The sequence below is a fragment of the Phacochoerus africanus genome, chromosome 16 (assembly GCF_016906955.1).
Source record: "Phacochoerus africanus isolate WHEZ1 chromosome 16, ROS_Pafr_v1, whole genome shotgun sequence".
Classification (NCBI taxonomy): domain Eukaryota; kingdom Metazoa; phylum Chordata; class Mammalia; order Artiodactyla; family Suidae; genus Phacochoerus; species Phacochoerus africanus.
In genome coordinates this window covers 29068702-29091396 of record NC_062559.1, presented here as the reverse complement: position 1 = coordinate 29091396, position 22695 = coordinate 29068702, and the positions used below count along the sequence as shown (strand labels likewise).

Here is a 22695-nt window from a genome sequence, read left to right as displayed (position 1 = left end):
GATACAGCATTTATTATCTTATTTTATAACAGAGTTCAAGTAGTTAGATTTAGGAAAATGGAAATTACCTTGTCCAAGTATATTTAGGGCTCAGTCTGCCCATTTCTCTTTGACATTTGTGTTTTAATATTTGGCTAATTCAGCTCAACAAACATGTGTGTTGATATGGAAGCGCCAGATACCATGAGACTGATACCACTTTCTTTTCTTTTCTTTTTTTTTGTTTTTTTGCCATTTCTTGGGCCGCTCCTGTGGCATATGGAGGTTCCCAGGCTAGGGGTCTAATTGGAGCTGTAGCCGCCGGCCTACGCCAGAGCCACAGCAACTCGGGATCCGAGCTGCGTCTGCAACCTACACCACAGCTCACGGCAACACTGGATCCTTAACCCACTGAGCAAGGGCAGGGATTGAACCCGCAACCTCATGGTTCCTAGTCAGATTCGTTAACCACTGCGCCACAACGGGAACTCCGATACCATTTTCTACTTCACTTTTCTTGTAGTGATTTTTATTTTTGCATGAGAAAAATATAAAAGTACAATGTCTCTTTTTTATCTTTACCTTAATCACTTTCTCTATCATTGTCTGGGTTCAGCTAAATATAAAGGAAAAAGAAGGTCCAAAGCTGAGGGTTATCAATAGATATTCTTAAAACAGAGGAATTTGTTTAATAATTTATATTGCCTTGATAATAATAAAATGATTATTGCCTTAATAATAGAAGCATCATAAAACAGCCATTTGCTGAATATTATGTGAAATAAAACATGGCTAACGAAGTCCCATGGACATTGGTGAAAGTTGTTTAGATGACACTGTTTGTTTATTTGACAAAATCATTGAAAAAGCTAAAAACCAACAGAAAATACTAGTTATAAACTAGTTATACTTTCATATAAACACTATCTGAAAACTCATAGTGTGGCTCCTTCCTTAAAGAATCTTTTGGTTTGATTAAAAGCTAAAAGACCTGGCCTACCAAAGAATAACCTGGGGTGGGGAAATGGGGAGTGAGAAAGTTGAGATTGTTACAGGGCAGACTATTCATATGTTATTTAATGTTTGGATCTGTGCAAATTGGCCTGGGTATAGACCTTCTCAAAATTTGCAGTGATCTTTATCAGTGGGCCAGAGGAGAAATGTAATTAATTACACAGTTTCTTAATCTGGGCAGATTTCATGTTGGCTGGTTTAGGTTAACATTTATGAGCATATTACTTGCCTTGCTTTATTTGGGAGTTAAATGGCTATATTTCTCACAAATACACAGTTTCTGATAAACCCCACTGATGTATTTTCCATGTCACCATATTTCTTACTGCCATTTCTTAATCAACTTAATTTATGAACTAATGATGCAGAGGGATTTAGAATGTGTCTAACTTCTCCCTGTCTTATAGGAAGGGGTTCTCAGGGGTCCATTCTGAATTTGGGTTTGTGGAAACATCTGTTTGGTAATTTGCCCTGTTCTCAGATAAGATGCCATAAAGACAAAGGTTTGCAGTGTTCACCTTCTTCAAGATATTTAAATTCTGAGACACTTTAATAGCCTCTTGCATAGAACTAGATCTTTAGACAAACTCCATTATAGTCACTTGGCTTCCTGTTACAAATTGTCTCATTTTAATCTCATTTAATCTATATAAGATAAATATATATCACATGCATATTTTATATATAAACTTTTAGTAAGAATTTCACCTAGGGTTCTAAATTAAGGTTCATTACATCACTAGAGGCAGTTCAAACACTGATTAAATACAGGTAACAAATTAAAGAAAAGTGGTGGGGGGGAGTTCCTGTTGTGGTGCAGCAGAAATGACTCTGACTAGTATTCATGAGGATGCAGGTTCGATCCTTGGCCTCGCTCAGTGGTTTGGGGATTTGATATTGCCATGAGCAGTGGCATAGGTCACACATGTGGCTTGGATCCTATGTTGCTGTGGCTGTGGTGTAGGCCGGCAGCTGCAGCTCTGATTCAACCCCTAGCCTGGGAACTTCCATATAACGTGGGTAGTCTCACTTTATAGTCAAAGATCTTAAGCACTAACTAAAAAATTTAGTATAGACCTTTCATGAGGTCTGTAACCTCAAGACTAATATAATTATTAAGCAATTAATATAAACAATTGTATTAAAGTAAGTTAGGTGACATTAGCCTAACTTCAGAAATTTCTCAGTGGTGGGTGAGAGCTCAGGCTTTGGGGTCAGATAAGTGTGATCCTAATCTTGGCCTTTTGCCTACAGTGTATGTCCTTGGACAAGTCAGTTAACCATCCTCCGCATTTTAATTTGCACACAGGAGAATAACAACATTATCTACTTCATAGAGTAGTTGAGGCTTAAATGGGATGACGCAGAAATTTCAAGTCAGAGGACAACCATTTGGTAGTGTCCTCCAGGCAAACTGACTTCTCTGTGAACATGCTGGCAAGGATGGCACAGCCATGTGGAAATAGGGCTAGGGATTTAGTTGGCTAACTCACTGGCTCAGTGACTCACTTTTATACCCAGGCCCTCAGAGCTTACATTTCAATATAACCGTCCACAAAATTGCAAATTGCTGTATGCCTAGGACCTTTGGAGTTGCTCTCTTATTGTCTCGGTCAGGGGAATCTCAATTTATACTTGCCAAATCTGTTTATGGGTTGAAAATGATTCTATTAGCCAATGCTTATTACATCTTTTAAAGTCTTTTGCCACTAAAGTTTTTGTTCTCGTGGAGATTAGCTCTCCAGCTGAATGGTGAAAATAACCTAAAACAGTTTTGGTCCCTGGTGAACATTCATTTCATAAACTTATTTCACAATTTTCTTTGGTAGAGTTGATTGACTTAGGTCAGAAATGACCAATGAGAGACACAAAGATTTGGCCATTTTAGTAATATTCTTGAAGAAAGTTGTATACTATCTTGAATAAAGCAGATCAATAAAAATAGTCTTAAACTCATAATTATTTACATCTTTTCTCATTCCATAAAAGAACTTGAGGAAGCAACATTTGTTGACTTGAAAGCTACCTACGTGTTACTTTGTGCCTTATTTCTATTATTTTAATAATTATTTCAAAGAGTTATGAAAGCAAAGCTTAATTATTTAAGAAAATGGATATTTTGTTACTCTTAATGATTGCTTAATATTACCTGTATGATGTAGAGAATTGGGTATTCATTTCTGAGATGGAAAAACTAATAGATGTATGTGGAATCACAGGCCAGGAATTGATTAGCTTGGGGTTAATCTTAATTGTTACAATACATCTAATGAAACATTAGAGGGTCCTTTTCTGTTGTGCTTCAGAACTAAAATGTTTAAAAGTATTATTTAAAAGTGCCTAACATTTCCTCAGAGGAGATTTCAAAATTGTTTTTTTAGGAGAAGATTTAATTGATGAAATCACAGGATTTGAAAAACATGGCATTGCAGGGTAACAGGTCTATTGTATATCATGGGTGATTGTTAGGCAATCTGGACATCAGAACTTAATCTCATTTATTTTAACCTTGGGGAAATTATGTGGCTTTTCTGTGCCTTACTTTTACTTGTATAAAAAGGGCCTGTTCTGTGACCCTCACTAACTTATGTAAGAAATACAGATGACTTGAGCTTTAAGCCTTTTTATAGAAAGGCTCAATCAAAACCAGGCTTATAGCTATGACAAGTTACTGTTGCTGCTACTTGTAATAGTACCACTGTCATTATTACATTTGAGATTCTGGGAAGAGGTGGTAACTTTTTGGCATACTACATCTTCCTAGGCTATAAGTTAGTAATTTACATATTTAAATGCCCTAGAAGTGGGGATTCTCGCTCTATTTTTTGCCTTTTAGGGCCACACCTGTGTCATGTGGAAGTTCCCAGGCTAGGGGTCAAATCAGAGCTGCAGCTGTCACCATACACTACAGCCACAGCAATGCCAGTTCCATGCTCCATCTGCAACCTATACCACAGCTCATGTCAATGACAGATCCTTCACCCCCTGAGTGAGGCCAGGGATTGAGCCTGCAACCTCATGGATACTGGTCAGGTTTGTTACTGCTTAGCCACAATGGGAACGCCCTCTATTTTTTAATTTTAATTTTTATTTATTTTTTATTCTTTCAATATATTTATTAAAGATTAGTTGATTTATAGGTGTTGTGCCAATTTCTGCTATACAGCAAAGTCTATTTATTTTTAATTTTAGGAGAAAAGTTTTCAGAATTAAGTAAGTTGGATGTAGAAAAATATTTTCTTCCATGTGATTAAAAGCCCTCTGACTTTAGAGCCTTCTGGTTTTTCTGAGAATTAAGTTCTCTTTTTCCTTGAGGACCGGGACAAAGGGAAAGTCTGTGGTTCTCTCAGCACATTTATTCCTTCTCTAGAGCTGCTTCATTTGGATACTGGTTCAATGCCCTAGCATATAAGCTCCTCTAGGTCATAAACTATATCTTTTTTTGCAATCCAGGGCCTTGTGCAGGGCTAAATGCATAATAATAGCCATTCTAGAGGAGTAACTGAGGAAAAGGCAAGAAACAAGTTTCACCTAAATGGAAAGTTTTGGTAGGGAATAGTGAGAGGGAAGACTGAAGAAAAGGTTGGAGTCTGATTTTAGAAGTTCTGATAGTAGGTAAGCATTATTTTTTATGTTCTTTATCTCCTACATGGAAAGTTATAATCATCCCTTGGATGAATGGAATCTGTTCTCGAGACTTTGGGACTAAACAAGTGCTATTCCAAGATTTACTGCTTTTCTTTCTCTTGAATTGTATTCTTGCATGCATGGGGAGGTCTGAACATTTCTATTAGCAGTTGTGTCTAGAGACTTTATTGTGGGCTGCTTTAGATGGAACCAGAGAGAGCATGTCAGTTGTATCAGGGGCATATTTTTAACTTGAACTATTGATGATATTAGCAAGTATCATGTACCTGTAATGAGTCCCAGTCACTATTAGTGTTTCTAAAGAGCACAAAAATTGTTGATATTGATGGAGAATGGAAAATACCTTTTGGAGGTTAAATTTTAATTCAGATTTAAATAAATGTATTTCTCAAAGGTGCAAGTAAGATAAAAAACTGGACCTCATGTAGAAAAACTTTTACCCTCTGGAGACCTAATCTTCATATTCTGATACTTTTGGCATTTACAACCTATGTCCATGTCGTGAAACCATCAGGTAGTCCTGATATTTATGGAGTTTGTTCTCTAGAGGAATTCCAGACCAAGAGAGTTTTTGTAGTAAAGATAAGATTATGAAACATAGCAGCAAAGAAGAAATTATATAGCTATGACCTAATTTGAAGTGAAATTTTTACATGTTTATATTTGACCTCTAGATTGTCTATTTCTTAAAGGAAAACTGTACCTGCTTTGCACCTTCATCTTAAAGGATATAGCTCATAAAGACATTTATGTATTTTTTAATCACATTTTTTTTTCTCATTCAGAATATTTTATATCTGTTACGATTACTTACTTCTAAGTTTTAGGAATAGTTGAATTAACAGTACAGACCACATGTATGATACTAATATTAACAATGATTTTTTAAAACTTTTCATATGTTGTAATAAATGTTATGAGTGATTTTTTTAAAGTTCAGTTCTCTAGTAGAAGTCATAAAAACAATATTTCAAAATGTTTGCAGCACCCCCTGCTGGCTATATCATGGCACTTCCTAAATAAAGATGGCATCCAGATACTGCTCAGTAATATTTTAGGTATACACACCATTTCTCTTTGGGATTATTTTTATTTAGAAATAATTTAATTTGTGTCCAGTACATAATAGAGTTAAAATTTTAATTGAAGGCAGTTGTCTTTATATTTTGTCAACTGGTATTTGAATGGCGCCTATTATCCTTCCAGGTAATATAATAATTTATTTGTTGGAGATAGATTATTTACCATAACGTTTTTACTAATATTTCAAATAAAACAGGCTTCTCTCTGAATGTCTGTTTTATTGTAAATAATACTAAAGTGACCATCATTGCACATAAATTTGTGTGCATGTTTCTTATATGTTAAATATAAACCTTGCAATATCCATGAAGCTCTAAGAAGAGCACTTGGAAATTTGAAAGACACCCTCTTGGAAACTGTTGCAAATGGTGAGAACCAATGGGTTATAAAAGCTATAAGGACTGAGAACATGGTTGTTTGGGTCACCAGTTGTTGTTTCAAGCCACTGTGTGGAGTGTGTTATTGACTCCCCACTGAGGAGCTTTATGTCTGGAAAAAAAGTATTTACTTAAGAGAAGCATAATTTGAAATGAAAGCCGTCAAATCTCAGTTTCTCAAGAATAAAACTCAAAGATGCTGAACTGACTGAGCAAAGATAATTTCCTAAATGGTAGGTTAAGCTGCGTGACAAAAGATTTAGGGCCATTGTTTATAAACATTAAGTAAATTTCAGATAGGATTTTGCCCTAAGATAAAGTTCCTCTTCTTTAAATAAAGACATAACTTCTTCTTATGTGTACACTCTTCATTCACTATTTCAACAAAAATTTATTGAGATTATATAGTATTCCCATAGCGCTTTATGTTTTCCTCTGTTTTCATGCTGTATTATAAATAATGCTTTACTTGTTTGTTTCCCCCCACTTGTATGCTCAATTAATGCATACTGGATGGATGGATAGATGGATCAGTGGGTGGACTAATGGAAGTTGAATGTAATACGACTAAGGGTAGAATCTTAATGAGTCATCCATGGCCTTTAATGTTCTTTCGATTTCTGCAGTAATTGCTCACTCTTGTGTGTCTGTGTCTTTGGGTGTGTTTTTTGGCTGACAACACACGTGGATTTTTAAATACTGTTGACTGATTTTATTTTCTAATAAAAATTATTCATCCAGAGAAATGTAGTCTTCTGAATCAGTAGAAAGTCTTAATCATAGACTTTTTAAAAAGAATTGTAGCTTATGAGTCACACATTTACTATAACACAGTCTTAAAAGCTAATGGTTGACTTATCCAAGTCCTGTGGTTCTAAATGTCTGTGGTCCTTGTATAATAAGATGTATAATCTATCAGTATATATTAAATTATGGTATTATTATGATGACTGATTATGTGTGTCTGCATATGTAAACAATGTAAAAGTGCTTGAAAACAATTTATTGTCATAGCATTTCTCCTTACAATAATGGTAACTTCAGTATTAATTTTTTTGTCACTCTTTCACAGCAGTGTAAAAGTGGTGAATTATCACAAAATCAGTATTAGCATAGATCCTAATTTAGAGTCTAAGGTTGATTGCATATGGTACTCTAGAGCTTAATTTAGCTTGCCATGTAGGTAGTCATTGTAAGATATATTTTAGAAAATAGTGTTACCTCTACCTATATTCCTTTTACCCGTAATTTAGAAATAAAATTTTAGAATCTATCTAGACCTTTTGAAATCACTATAAAAGTTATGATTTGGCATGTGCCTTGATTTAACAAATGGATGATTTTGGCATGTGCCTTGATTTAACAAATGAGGAAACTTGGATCCTGAGAGATTGGGTGAAACTTTCCGAAGTCCTGGTGCCTGTGCTACATTTCCTGACTAACTACCCAGAGTTTTTCCACATTGTTTCCCATGTAGAAGATAGAGAATAAAATTATCTTATCGAATGGCCAGGAAGGGTGTTTTGCTGAATTAATTAGCTTGTGGTGTCTCTGAATTTAGGTGTAACATTTTTGCATTTCTCTTTGTTGCAGAATGTAAAGTGTGGCGAAATCCACTAAATTTATTTAGGGGCGCTGAATATAATCGGTAAGCATTTTGACAGCTTGGGAAACAAATGGGTGTAGTTCAGAGAGCAAGAAGCAGCAAATGTTTTTGTAGGTTCATTTAGGGGTCATTGTAGCAGTCTGTTTAATGCTTCCATTTTTTGATTGCTATCCTCAAATGTTTTGATTTTTCTGTTTTAGAAATATTTTAGCACTGGAATTGAGATAACATACAAAAGTGTGTTATTTTTTAGAGATTTTCTGTTACTGTTATTCTTTGCATTATATGTTGTATAGTCAAAATATTTTGAAGCTTACCTGGAACATGGTTATAAAGATGCCACAGAAGTAATGTTAGAATTTAATTTTGCAGAGTAATTAGGGAAATCAGAATTTCCACAGCTTTTGGGAAATCTCTCTTCATCCTACTAATTAGGGAATGTTTTTATTAGCTAGTTCTACTAAAATTTTAAAGCAAAAATATAGTGTAAATTTTTTACTTCCTTTCTGCTGATACACTTCCTAAAGGGAGAACAGGATGATAAGTTTTTTAGTTATTGGTAACAGGACTCAGTTAATGGGTTATAATTCAACAGCTCTGCAGCTTACTATTTTGTAAGTCTTGCTTTCCTCTCTCAAAAGTGTATGACCATCTTATCTCCCTTTTACAGGTATACATGGGTGACAGGACGGGAGCCTCTGACTTACTATGACATGAATCTCTCTGCCCAGGACCACCAGACATTCTTCACTTGTGACTCAGACCATCTGCGTCCCGCGGATGCAAGTATGGAAAATCCTTTAGATAGTTATTGAGCGGGAGGGCTTTTTCGTTTGTTCTAACTATCAAGATTACTGCTTTTAGAATATCTGCTCTACAAAAACCGTAGTGAATAAAATATTAAATTGGAGATTGACTAATAGGAACCAGAATTTTGATACTTAAAGTCTTTATCACAATGAAGTATTAATACAGAAATAAATCCTGTTATAATATTAAAAAATATACCAAAGTTGGATTTACTTGAAGAAATATAAATCTTACATGAAGCTAACTAAATCCTTGATTGAGATAGAATGAAATGTCATGTCTTCTTGATGATATTCTAGTTATAAATTCAGTGAACCCAAATGATTAATGAGTATATTGTAGTGATTTATATGCATGTTTTTAGGTTCAAGAGTATTGAATGAGGACATGGTCTTTGTCATTGAAATCCAGACTTGTTTTCCATCCTGGAAAAGACTTTGTTTAGCATGCATTTCACACAGCTTGAGTACCATGTAATCCTACTGATATTTTTTAGCTTACCAAACTTAAATAGATTAAAAAAAAACTTTTTTTTTTTTTGTCTTTTCTGGGACTGCACTCACGGCATATGGAGGTTCCCAGGCTAGGGGTCTAATGGGAGCTGTAGCCGCCAGCCTACGGCACTGCAATGCCAGATCCAAGCTGTGTCTGCGACCTACACCACCGCCCATGGCAAAGCTGGATCCTTAACCCACTGTGTGAGGCCAGGGATCAAATGTGCAACCTCATGGTTCCTAGTCGGATTCGTTAACCACTGAGCCATGACGGGAACTCCAAAAAAAAAAAAAAAAGTAAAAAAAAAGCAATATGTTCAAGCTCCTAATAAACTAATTAATAAATCATTTTAGATAAGGAGTTTGTTACCCGTTTTAAAAAGGCACTCTTTGCCATGGTGGATACATGGTACAATAAATATTCTAAGTGTTGAGCTTCCAACAACATATTCACAAACTGCTCTTCTATGTAAAAACTGGCTTTGCAGCACCTGCTTAGGAATAGGTACACATGTTAAGCAAGAGCCTAAAGCACTTTTTTCTGATCAAACTCATAATTCTTCAAATGGTTTTAGAATGTTCTTATATCCAGAGCCTGCAGCAAGTGTTTGGGAAAATGACCAGTAAAAATTGCGTTGGATCTAAGTAGAAATAAGAAATTAGTAGCCGTGTATCCCAAAATGTATAAAATAATATATATATTTCTAACAACAAAGATATTAATGAGCAAAAGAAATATCAAACCTCTGTTAGAATGCCTTTTCTTGACTAAGAAATCCTAATCAAGATTAAGTCTCTATGGAGTTCCCACCATGACACAGTGGGTTAAGAATCCGACTGCAGCAGCTTAGGATGCTACGGAGGCTCAGGTTTGATCCCTGGCCCAGCACAGTGGGTTAAAAGGATCTGGTATTGCCACAGTTGAAGTGTAGGTCACAGCTCCTGCTTGGGATTCAATCCCTGGCCTGGGAACTTCCACATGCTGCAGGTTTGGTCATAAAATTAAAAAAAATTAAATCTTTGTGATTATAGATTATGGGTTAGTCTATGAAATATTAGATCTCTGATTTGATGGGCATAAGAAAGATTTGATATCAGCAACTGAAGGGCAATGGAATAACAAATTAGAATATATTTATGTGACTTTGGAGATTTGGGCTGACCCTCTTGGTTAAGTGAAATATTCTCTTGTAATTCAAGCTGGAAGCTATTCACTTAGGTATTGTCCTGTACTGAGTCTTCCTAATTATTGACTTATTTTTTTTTTCTCTTCTTCTAAAATAGTAATGCAGAAAGCCTGGAGAGAGAGAAACCCCCAAGCTAGGATTTCTGCAGCTCATGAAGCCTTAGAGATAAATGAGTAAGTGGGGAAAAATCTTGCTTTGCTGAATGTTTACAGTTGCCATTCATAGGATACTATGCATTCAAACTTGAGGATTATTCTGAGGAAGTATTAACTAATTAAAAGTATTTTTATAAGGGACTTCCACACGAAGGTAGTTTTAGTCATTTTCTAGAACAATTTAGCACCTTTTCTATGACCCTAAATTAAATTCTTCAAGGGCCAGTCATGGAATATTGTGAGGACATAAAATAAGTAAGTGCTTTACATATCTAAAACATCTTGACGAGGAAAATTTTCCAGATATAGAATGCTCATCTGTGCCATCGCATTTTCTAGGTAGAACTTGTGCTAGTGGGAAAACATAATAAAAACATAAAGTGAAGAAAGTACACTTTAAAAATATTTCAAGATTAAGGCAAAGATAAGAGGAAATGCTGTCCTTAGTGCTGTTGAACATTCTGTGGGCCACCAAGGGAGGCTGGGGAGTCTCATCTGGAGATCTCAGAAAGTGAGAAAGATCCTTAAAGTTGGAGTCATAAAAGCTCAGGGTTGGCAGAGACCTTAAAGGTCATTTAGCTCAAACACCCATCTGGTGCTTGAATCACCTCGACACTGTCCTTGCCAAGTGGTCATTGTTAAACTATTTTATGATTTTTCTGAAGAAAGAGAATCTTTGGAGGTCTTAGTGAAAAGATTCACTTGAGAGTTGGAAATCCTGCCAGGGTAACCTGTTGATCTGTTTGGTTTCTGATTCTGTCATGCAACATATTTATTTTTCAGTTTCTTGTCATCTACAAATTTGATATGCCTGCCTTCTGTGTGTCATCTATGTTCCTGATAAAAGTATTAGGATTAGGGATAGAACCCTATGTCATGTCATACAGAAACCACCCTCCAGGGTCATGTCTTCATGAATCATCATCCTTTGGTATTTATTGTTCAACCAATTACTAAGCCACCTAATTACACTGTGATTCAGCCCATATATCTGCATTTTGATCTTAAAAATGCCAGTTGTAGCTATGCATCTTTAAGGTACAATAAAATCCCTTAGAATATGTTAAGCTAGCACAACCTGAAACTATTCCTTTAATAATCCATTAGAATATCTTTCGAAATCAATGTTCTGTAATTTGGGAAGTCTACCTTCTTCCCCTTTTTGAACATTTTTACTACATTTGTCATCTCATCTTCTAGTACCTCTCCATTCTTTGTTATTCCTTAACCATCCACAGAGAGCAGTTCCATGGCCTGCCTACAAGATCTGTTGGCTTCCTGGGATCTGCATATCCCAGTACAGTCATTCATTTAGAATAGATCAGTTATTTGCTACCTTAACATCTTTGTATCCATTTATAGTTTATTTCTCCTCCCTTTGTCAATCATTCTCCCTGATGGAGAAACCAGGAACAAAACAGAAATTAGAGAATTTTGCTTTCTCTTTATTATTCGCTGCTACTAATTATAAATGTTCCTTGTTTTGATGTTGTTGTGTGTCTGTCTTTTTTGCTTATTTGTTTTTATCGTGGTTTTGGAGAAGTGAGACCAAGGGGGCCTTAAACATAATTTAAAAACAGAGAATAGTTGGTTGTCTTTAGCATTTTTTTTTTGTCTTTGTTTTGTTTTGTAAGCTTCTGCTAATTTGGAGTTGTAGCTCTCCCGACATTACTCTTATAAGCTCATTTCACTCTCTTACAGTCCTTCATTACATGCCCTCTTTCCGTCTTTTTTTACATGTCCTTTAGAGAAACCTTGTGAGAGATCTCTGTACAGCCATAGTGGTAACTTAAATGTCACCCCTCTTTTCTTCCTGAGAGGGTCATTTATGATTGTAGTTATGATTAGACATTTGGAAGTTGCTCAACCCTCTCAAACCATTTTTCCTTCTGAGTCTCATGCCATTGAATCATGCCTCTTTTCTTTGAATTTTTTGAAGTCCACCTTACCTTCTTTGATTATCCTGAACTCCAAAATGACATAGTAACTCTCTCTGAATGTTCCTATCAATTTTCATTTCACCAACTATTTTTTTCTTCTTGGTCAGAATTAGGTCCAGAGTTGAAGTTCCCCTAATTGCTTCCTCTACCATCTGGGAGATAAAATTATTACCAAAGTAAGTCGAGAACCTGTTGGGGGCCCTACTTTTAACCAAATGAGACTTCTAGCAGACATCTGGATGGTTGACACCCCATCACCATACTTTCTGGCTTCTGTATGTGTATTGTGTTGTGACAAGGATGCATCATCTATATCTTCCATTGAGCTGAGCAGTCTGTTCTGTACCCTGCCCCCAACCATTAGCACTTCTATTGCTCTTTCCTTTCTCCTTCACTCATAAGCTCTTAGCATGTTTCTACCCCAGACTCATGAGTTTCCACATAGATGTATGTTTTCTTGGCCAGTAGTGCTACTCTGCCTCTCCTCCTATGAATGCTATTTGTAATATAAATAAACAAAGCAAGCAAGCTACCCCAACCTGTCTTCAGTTCCCAGTCCACCAACTGTAATTGTGTAGCTAATTCCTCTGATGCTATGTCCACTACTCAGTATTATAATCTCAATTTTCACTTCATTTCCCTGGACCCATATTTATGTGTCTGCACCTGAAGCCTTAAGTATTGCTTCTTGATACCCAACCCACTTTTTTTCTCTAGCGAATCACCGGGCAGTTTCGGCATCATTTTTCTTTCCAAGCCATGGCTACTGCCCTCCACAGTGATTGGTTTTACAGCTTTTTTTCTGGGCATTTTCCTCCCTATCTCACTGCTTTCAGTTTAAAGCTCTATTGACCAGTCCTGCCTGAAATTAGAAGGATTGCCTAAGAAACTTTTAAGACCCCTCCTCATGGCTAAGATTAACTAGTAACCCCAAATCTCACTTTAGCTGTAAATTCAGCCTCCTTTTCCTAGCTGGCTATTGCAGTAAAAGTAACAATCGGTTGTAGTAAAAGTAACATTTGGTTTCACTTTCTGTTTGTTTTCTCTCTTGTGGTCTGATGGAGGTTCTGATAAATATGGAAATGACCATAAGAGAGACAGCGGAGAAAGCAAGCCAAGGGATCTGTACAGATCAGGACCTGCGTGGTCTGCTCTGGCTTCACCGTTTCCTTATTATAGTCCTTTCTTTGACAGTTGGGTTGTTGTTCTATGATTTGGAAGGTTTAAATTTTCAAAGAGTTCCCCTTGTTCGTTGGTTGATTGTTTATCCTCTCTGACTTCCTACATTAAGAAGTTGTTGAAAGGATTAAATGAGATGATATATGTTAAGTGCCTGGTACAGTGCTTAATATATACTAAGCAACAGGTGATAGCTTTTATTGTTAAAGGTGTGAGATTTAACTCTTGCTTGCTACTTTTGATTTTGAGCTCTTTAGAAATAACTCTGCCTGTAGGTTCTTCCAGTATTCTTCTCTGACAGATAACCAGTGCTAACTATAACGAGATGTTGAAGCACTGCTTTTAAATGAATAACTTACTTGCTTTAATGAATTTCTCATTCTGAAGAAATCCTTAAAGAGAATCTGTGTTTAATAAATAGAAGTAAACTTTATGGTATCTCTAACTTTGAGTGTCAGAAGGAGATGTTTAATAACAGCTATTATCATTGCCATTGTTAGCTGACATTATTGAGCATGGACCACATGCTGGCTACTACTGTACTGAGCACTTTTCATGCATCACCTTACTTAACCTTCACAACAACACTGTGAAAAATAGATTCCATGTTGATCTCCATCAGGGAGGCAGAGTAATAACTTGCCCAAAGTGACGCACTAATAAGGGGCGGAGTCCACATGTGAGCCCCATGCTCCTAACACTACTCATCTTATCTCTCAAGCTAAAATACAGACGTTTCTTTTGCACCATTATTTTGTGTCAAAACGACAAACAGGGATGCATGAACCAGTTGGCCACTCTGCATGTTTTGGCATAACTCCTGCCCTTCTGCATGCACTCCTGCAGCTATTACAATGTCCTTGGATTTGTCATTGATGGCGGCTATTATCTGAATGGACAGGTGTGCAACTGCTTATATTCTCTTGGCGGAAGAGGAAGCAACAACAATTGCTGAAGCAGAAAAGCTGTTTAAGCAGGCTCTGAAAGCTGGAGATGGCTGTTACCGGCGTTCTCAGCAGCTACAGCATCATGGATCCCAGTATGAAGCCCAACATAGTAAGGTTTCCTCTAGGTTGACATGTTGGGGGATCAGAATTTTAACATGATTAGTCAGAGAAAATGTTCAGGCCAGTTCAAAATGTGATTTTCCCCTAGATTAGAATAAGTATTGGTTTTTGCTTTTCTTTTTTTAATTAATTTTTCCTCCCCATAAGAACACAGTCCATAATTAACTTATAGCTTCATTACTGCTCATGTTTTCTTTCCTGTGTAGATTCTTAACTCCAGAAATAAATGGTAATAACCTTTAATGGTAATCTTTTTCCGCCTCAGAATTCTTACATATTTTTGTTTATCTGTTGCTTATTTACCCCATAATTTTAAGCCCTAATTGGGAAACAGGACTTAAATTAGTGTTAATGCTATGAAAAGTTTTATCTTACGGGTTTTCTACAGCACAGGTTAAAGTAGGACAGCTAAGAATATAAAAATTATTGTTGATTATCTCAGATTGTCTTTTGCAATTATTTAGGAAGCACTGGTGTTTGCTTCCAGAGAGTAAAAGCCATAAGTTTCTAATTATTTTTTTATGTTTAAAATAACGGCTTATTTTATTTAGCAAAACTCCTTAAAATAAGACCTTTCACTTTAGTACACTAAACTGAAAGTTATATTTGGGGGGAATGGTATAAAAACAAGACAACAAAATAATTTCTGGAATTCCCTGAGCTTTGACTTGTCAGTTTGTTGGTTGTTTAAGCAAAAATTTAGTGATTCTTGTGAGAGGGAATGTTTTTATTATTTAAGCAAACTTCAGCTGTTTCCTTAAAGTGGAATTTCTCTCAAATCATTTCTCTCTCATGCATCTTGGAGAGTAGGAGTGTATCTTCATATTTGAGAGTATAAAATTGAATATTAGTATTAAACTTGGATTTGGTGCAGAAACTGAGTGCCTTACTCCCTGTGACTAAGGTACAGTGAGATCTTTGCATCGTAGCCTATCTATATGTCTGTCCTCACAACCCATCAATACACAGGTTTTTATTTTTATTCTGTAGTAGTATATATGTTAATCAAGTCTGTAATCACCATCTGTATCTTACTTTTTTGAAAAGATTATGTACAACACAATAAATTTTGAAGACGTATAGTAAATGTCTGTTTTAACTAAATGAATATTAATACATAAAATTACATAATATATAACTTAAGAAGTTTTCTTTATTTCTTTTATTCTGTAAATAAAATCCTTTTAACCTGTTGTCTAGCTCTATCCAAAAAATATAATCACATCTTTAAAATAATTTGAAGGTACTTGGCAAATTTTCAGCCACATCTTGTTCTCATTGTTTAAAACTTGAAATGTTAGGACTTTGGTCTTAACATCTTTTAATAGCTGCATATTATACATATACTTAATCTATAACAGGTGTGTCATATTTTTCTAAAACATGGTAATTTTATTGAGGATTAAGCACAAGCATGTTCTCACTGGTCTGGAAACATATCCAAAAAGACATATAATTAAATAAGAGATTAAGATGAGAAGTTGTTAATGTACTTTTTTAGAGTCATTGAAGTGACTATTATTACAACTATTTGGCCTGTCAATGCCTTCTCTAACACTAGGGTAGTTTTCATTTTGTTGCATAGTCTATTGTCATATCTGGAATGTGTTATTTTGCCATCTAAAATCGACTGCTTTGGGGACCTGGAGATGATTATGATGTCACTAGTGTTAGGGAAGGAATAATGTAAAACAGAAGTTCAAGATGAGGCTTCTCCAAACTTAATGTCAAGAAGGAAAAAAAAATGGTTCATCAGGATGCAACCTGAGAGTCACCTCTTCGCATCTTCCCCAAAAGCATGCACACTAGAAGAATGTGTTCTTGCTTGTAAACCACATGCAATGTGGGTACAGTCATTTTCCCAGCACTTTGTGGCAGATGATTTTGTTTATCAAATATTCAACATCGTGACTCAAAAGCATGGATTAATAATCAGTCACATGAGTTGACCTTTGCAAGTCTAAGCACTTTGACTCTACTCTGTATGTACTCTGCTGTTAGCACAGTTGTCAGTGCTCCTGGCAGTAAGAAAACATCAAGGGAGCAGATTGTTCTCTCTGAGGTTTTCCTTGAAGAGCCTAAAAAAATGCACCTCTGTATTTTTTCTTGATGCTCTGCAGAAAGCTCTTGTTTTGTTAAGTTCTGGTATTTTATATCTCCCTCTTCAGGACGAGACACCAACGTCTTGGTCTACATCAAAAGAAGGCTGGCAATGTGTGCCAGAAGACTTGGGAGGACCAGGGAAGCAGTGAAAATGATGAGAGATGTGAGTTTGAATTTGTGTTTGGAAACAGTGGCAGTGCACCTGGCTTAGAGAAGGAGGAGCCCACGGAATGGCCATAGCACATGGTCCCACTGATGGTGTGGTAGTCCCATGGGGCTGGGGTTCTGCTCTAGCTCCCAACTTAGTAGATGAGTGGTCTTGGAAAAGTTACTCAGCTTCTCTGTGCCCTGTTTCCTCATCCGTAAAATGGGGATAACAGTAACTTTAAGAATAACACTGCATTAATAATAATGATTACTACTTAGGACTGTTGTCAAGATTAAATTAAATAAAGCATGCAAAGCTTTTAATAGAAAGACTAGCCTATTAAAGAAATCTCCATAGATATCCCTATTATTAAACCTTTGGAGCTGTAGCCAGAAGCCAAGAATGAGATCAGCCATTTTAGCTGACTGACTTTTCTGTGTTTAGTTGTTAGGAAGATTTGAATAAACTATGGGTCAAATTGCTACCCTCAAATTTAATGATATTATGATCTAATGTTTTTGTAGTCATTTCAAGTATTTTCCTAGGTTCTTGAATCAGAATATTTTCTTAGGAGTGGTCAACAGAAGAAGAGAGAAAATAGGTGAGAATTTTAAAACAAAAGAGAACCAAAGGAGGTTATTATTATATAACTTTAAATAAAAACAGTGGTTTTAAGGGAATCCAATTGAGGAACTTTTACTTCCACATTTTTTTAAAATAAAAAATAGTTTTTATAAAGAAATGGACACCACTAGGAATTGTATTTATAAACCATTTTCTTTTAAAAAACAATCTCAGAAAACCTTTTTTAACATGTGATTCTTCCACATCTTCCTAAATTAGGAGACACAGGTAACTGCCCATTATAAAAACGAAAGAACCAAGGAGTAAGATAAAAGTGGCGTCTTGCTCAGCTCTCAGCTTTTGAGTTGGAGAACTGGACTGTGTAAACCTAGTGAGCCTTTCCCCAGTTTGTCCCTGGAAGGGCAGTTATTTGTGTAATCTCAGTTACTCTTTGGCGGTAGGGACCTGCACTCCAGCTGCACCTCTGGTTATTTCTGCAAGTTAGCAGAATGTGAAGGCCCAAGTGAGACCCTTGTTTCTGATTTGGGTTCTGGCTACTCATTATGCAGCAGTGTAGCCACCAGACCTGAGGAGAGGAGCAGAGGAGGGAGATTCCAAGATAATTCTAATTTGACTAAGGGTGATAGATGCTCCTTCGGCAAAGCCACTGCAGCAGGGCTCTAAGACCAAATTCTTTTGGTTGAAGGAAGAATTTAAAGAATGTTTGTTATATGGTATAAGTAGTATATTTTAGAAAAGGATATTTCTATAGAGACATGTCTTACTCTTAAAGCTTTTTAACTTCCAGAATTCCATCCCTTGGTATAAGGAAGAAACTATACCCTTCCTTGAAAGAGCTGAGCATTTTATGAAGGATAGGGTATTTTTTTATCTTAAACTGGCCTGGAGTTCCTGTCGTGGCACAGCGGAAGCAAATCCGACTAGGAACCATGAGGTTGCGGGTTCGATCCCTGGCCTCCCTCAGTGGGTTAAGGATCTGGCATTGCTGTGTGCTGTGGTGTAGGTCGCAGATACGGCTTGGATCTGGCGTAGGCTGGCAGCTGTATGTGGTGTAGGCCTGCAGCTGTAGCTCCGATTGGACCCCTAGCCTGGGAACCTCCATACGCCATGGGTGCGGCCCTAAAAAGGACAAAAAAAAAAAAAAAGCATAAATTGGCCTAGTCACAGTCAGCCTTTAACAGGTGTTTTATATTTATTGCCGTTTCCTAACCTCAGGTAGCCTGGAACAGGCATGCGTGGAAGAATAGATTTTGGTGATTTTCTTTATTATACATGTATGCAACTTCATAGGAAGATGATATTCATTCCATTTTTTTGTAATCAGCCTCATTCTGATTGTCATAATTTTTAGTATATGCATATAAAATTTCACACAATTAAAACCTGTATATCTATGCTATGAGTTTTGTTTAAGATTATGTTTATAATTCAGTTTATTGACTTAGTCCACAAATAGGTCTTGGGAGAAAATCTGAAATCCGGTAGAATAAATGCTGGGCAGAGAGTAAGAAAATCTGGATATGAATCTCAGCTTTGCTCTTCACTAGCTTTGTGACCCATGGCAACTTCTTTTACTTTCATGGGCTTTTTATTTGGCTTCTGTAAGTTGGGGATAATTCCTACATAAAAGGGTAAGCGAGGGAGTGTTGGGGAGAATAAAATGAGATAATGTGAAAACACCCAGCATATAGTAGATATGCTTACATTTTCCTCTATTTTTTCTCCATTATATAGTTAGGTCTTAATTTTCTGGGCCGTTCACTGATGGATGTTTTGGGATATTTCTGATTTCTTTTGCTTGAATGACTGAATCAATCAGTCAAGCAGTCTCTTCATGTGTGTATCTATGTTTATATGTATAGTTTCTTGGCTTACTATTCAGAAAAAAAAAGTCTCATATTATTTGAATGATAATACATGTTGCTTTTTTTTTTTTGCTTTTTTGCTTTTTTGCTTTTTAGGGCTGCACCTGTGGCACATGGAGGTTCCCAGACTAGGAGTCAAATTGGAGCTGTAGCTTCTGGCCTACACCACAGCCACAGCAATGCGGGATCCAAGTGGTGTCTGCAGCCTGCATCACAGCTCATGGCAATGCTGGATCCTTAACCCACTGAGCAGAGCCATGGATTGAACCTGCATCCTCATGGTTCCTAGTCGAATTGGTTTCCACTGTGATACAACTGGAACTCTACATATTGCCTTTTGATTGGGTTTATGGAGCATCCAGTGGATGTGTGTTCTACTGTTGCAACAGCCCTGTGGGGGACACTGTTAGACATGTGGATATGTGTTTTGAAAAGAAATATTCAAAGTGCCCTTTCCTTCAGAAACTCCTGGAACCCTAAAAGGAGGGGAGGTTGAGGCCCCCCCCACCCCCCCACCCCCACCCCCGGTAAAGCTGTAGCTGGTCCCAGCCTTGCAGGAGACAGTTGGTCAGTCCTGACTCCCCTCAGGTCACAGGTCATGCATAAAGGAGACTTCCTTAAGGGGTTCACTCTTTTAACAACATGTGCATAAACCGTCTTACTGGAAAACTTCCTCTGATAAAACTGCACACCGGATTCCAGGAAGCCTGCTGATAAAGCGTTAGGGCAGGAGGATCTAATTTTTCATTAAGACACAGTCATCCTGGAGTTCCCATAGTGGCTCAGCAAGTTAAGGACCCACTGTTGTCTCTGAGGATTTTGGTTAGGTGTGTGGCCTGTCTTAGTGGGTTAAGGGTCTTGCATTTCCATAAACTGTCTTGTAGGTTGCAGATGCGGCTTGGATCTGGTATTGCTGTGGCCATGGTGTAGGCCTGAAGTTTCAGTTCCGATTTGACCCTTGACCTGGCAACTTCCATATGCCGCAGGTACAGCGGTAAAAAGAAAAGCAAAAAACAAAAAATGACAGCCATCCTATCCCATACGCATTGGTTGAGACTTACCTAGAGCAGATTTTAAAGTAGAAATAGAAATGCTACAGTTAGACTGTCTTCCATGTAGAAAGTAGACTCTTTAAAACATTTCTCTGGAGATCCCTTAAAGAAGGGAAAATTGTTAATTGATGAGATATCCTGAAAGAAAATGAATGGGAATTCTTGGAGGGCGAGCTGTTGATGGTTATGGATCAAAATAGTGATACCGTAAGTGAAATATTGATGAGGTAAGAACACATAGGCTCCTTAATGTCAGGATTCATGGCTTCTCATTTCTAAAGAAACACATTAATAATTTTGAATTTCCAGGATGTTTTCTCAAAAAACTCTCTTCTTTTGGGGGGTGGGGGGGTGGGGGGTGAGGGGGGGCACTGTACTGGAGACATGTGGAAGTTCCTGGGCCAGGGATTGAACCCGCACCACACACCACAGTAGTGAGCTGCTGCAGTGACAGCGCTGGATCCTTAACCTGCTAAACCACAAGGGAATTCCAAAAAAGAAAAGAAAGAAACAAACAAACAAACAAAAAAACCTCATTTTAATTAGCTTCCTTTTGCAATCAAGAATATGAAAGCACCTTACTGAAGGGGTGTTTTGGCCACAAATAGAGCTAAGAGAGCATGGTGGGTTTTATTTTTTTTAATTTTTTTGTCTTTTTGCTATTTCTTTGGGCTGCTCCCACGGCATATGGAGGTTCCCAGGCTAGGGGTCTAATCGGAGCTGTAGCCACTGGCCTACGCCAGAGCCACAGCAACGCGGGATCCGAGCTGCGTCTGCAACCTACACCACAGCTCATGGCAACGCCGGATCCTTAACCCACTGAGCAAGGGCAGGGACCGAACCCGCAACCTCATGGTTCCTAGTCGGATTCGTTAACCACTGCGCCACGACGGGAATTCCTCTTTTATTTTTTTATTTTTTTGTCTAGCATGGTGGGTTTTAAAGTTCACCATAAGCTATTACTTATTATTCAAAATGAAGAGTTGTGATTTCCACTTTCTCAGATTTAAAGTATTTACTTCTTCTTTTTTAGGAATTTTGCCTCTTTAAATTTGATATCATGACACAATTTATTTTCTCTTTTTAGCTTTTACACTTTAGCTAACCTCAAAATTTTCCTCTAACTTTCCCTGGCCCTATTTGAGTAGATTGTGAATAGAATTAGGTATAGCATGCAGCTGAGGAGAACCCAAAAGCTCCTCTTGCCCCAGTCTTTTGGTCTAGGGTAGGGTTTCCCAGTCTTGGCACTAGTGACATTTTAGGCCATAAGGCTTTTTTGGGAGTGTCCTGTGCATTGGAGGATGTTTAGCAGCATCCCTGGCTTCCACTCACTAGATGTAGTAGAAGCCCACCCCCTTGTTACTCCCCAGTGTGATAACCAAAAATGTCTCTAGACGTTTGTCCCCTGGGGGAGGGGGTATGCAAAATCATTCCCCATTAACCACTGACCTGGAAAATCCTACAGTGAGTAGAACTGTTTTAGGGCAGACATCAGGTTTTTCTTCACTCTACTTGGTAGTAGCCTGAGCTTCCCCTCTGGTGGGTGCAAGTCTAGAAGGCATCCCCAGAGTTGATCAGTTCCTAATAGTATGCTTTTACCTAGGACCAGGCCAATTTGGAGAACTGTTTTGTCTTAAATAGGATTTCTTGAAGAAGTATGTGTATGAAGAATAAATGAACGTAAAGGTTTTAGTGGGGTCCTCGTTGGAGGGATGAGGAGAGAGGGGAAGGTAAAGACTGGACGTCGGGTAGAGGTCTTCCTTGGTCTCAGTGCCCCCAGATAATTGTCTGCTTCTCTTCCCTAAAGTCTACAACTTCTTTGAAAGTTGACCTTAAGCTCTCAGACTTTACCATCTATTTCCTCACCTTTTGGTTGTCTTCTGCAGATCTCTGGATCATTCTCCCTGATTCTTGTTTCACTCTTCTCCCTGCAATACTACTACTTTCACTATCCTGGCCTTTCATTTGACGCATGTCATCACAGCCTTCTGGAAACATTTATTTTAGGAAACTTTGATCTCTTAGTTCTCCTAAAATTTCAAAGTTCATGTCCTCTTTGTAACTTCCCAAATTTGAAGTGTCCCTGGCCTGTCTTCTTTTTGATTTCTATCTGTAACTCTGGGTGGAGTTCTAAATGCCATCTAAAAACTGACAAACTTTAAAGTGTTTATTATATTTTGTTATGTTTATTCTAAGTGTTTATTATGTTCTGGCATTATTTTAAGTGCTTTACAAATATAAATCACTTAATTTCATAGCAGCCCTTGACATAGGTGTTTATTCAACTTTATGTAGCTAATGAGTATTTCTGATAATGTGATCTCTCAGTCACCTGCACCAGAAATATCCAAGGTGCTAGTTGAGCACCTGCTTCATAGGGTTGGTATGGGAATTAAATGGAGT

The 22695-nt window shown here is 37.3% G+C and overlaps 1 protein-coding gene across 11 annotated transcripts in view; it reads left to right on the top strand.

Moving 5' to 3' along the window:
• Positions 1 to 22695, top strand: part of ST7 (suppression of tumorigenicity 7) — a 259456-nt gene that overhangs the window by 154703 nt on the left and 82058 nt on the right. For 8 of the 11 annotated variants that reach the window (XM_047762918.1, XM_047762922.1, XM_047762917.1 and 5 more), the window contains exons 4-9: positions 7695 to 7749; positions 8378 to 8493; positions 10296 to 10371; positions 12401 to 12469; positions 14374 to 14528; positions 16708 to 16805. In XM_047762918.1, coding sequence (XP_047618874.1) covers positions 7695 to 7749; positions 8378 to 8493; positions 10296 to 10371; positions 12401 to 12469; positions 14374 to 14528; positions 16708 to 16805 — 569 coding nt within the window. The remainder of the gene's footprint in view (positions 1 to 7694; positions 7750 to 8377; positions 8494 to 10295; positions 10372 to 12400; positions 12470 to 14373; positions 14529 to 16707; positions 16806 to 22695) is intronic. The other 3 variants (XM_047762920.1, XM_047762925.1, XM_047762919.1) reach the window with 1 other exon arrangement.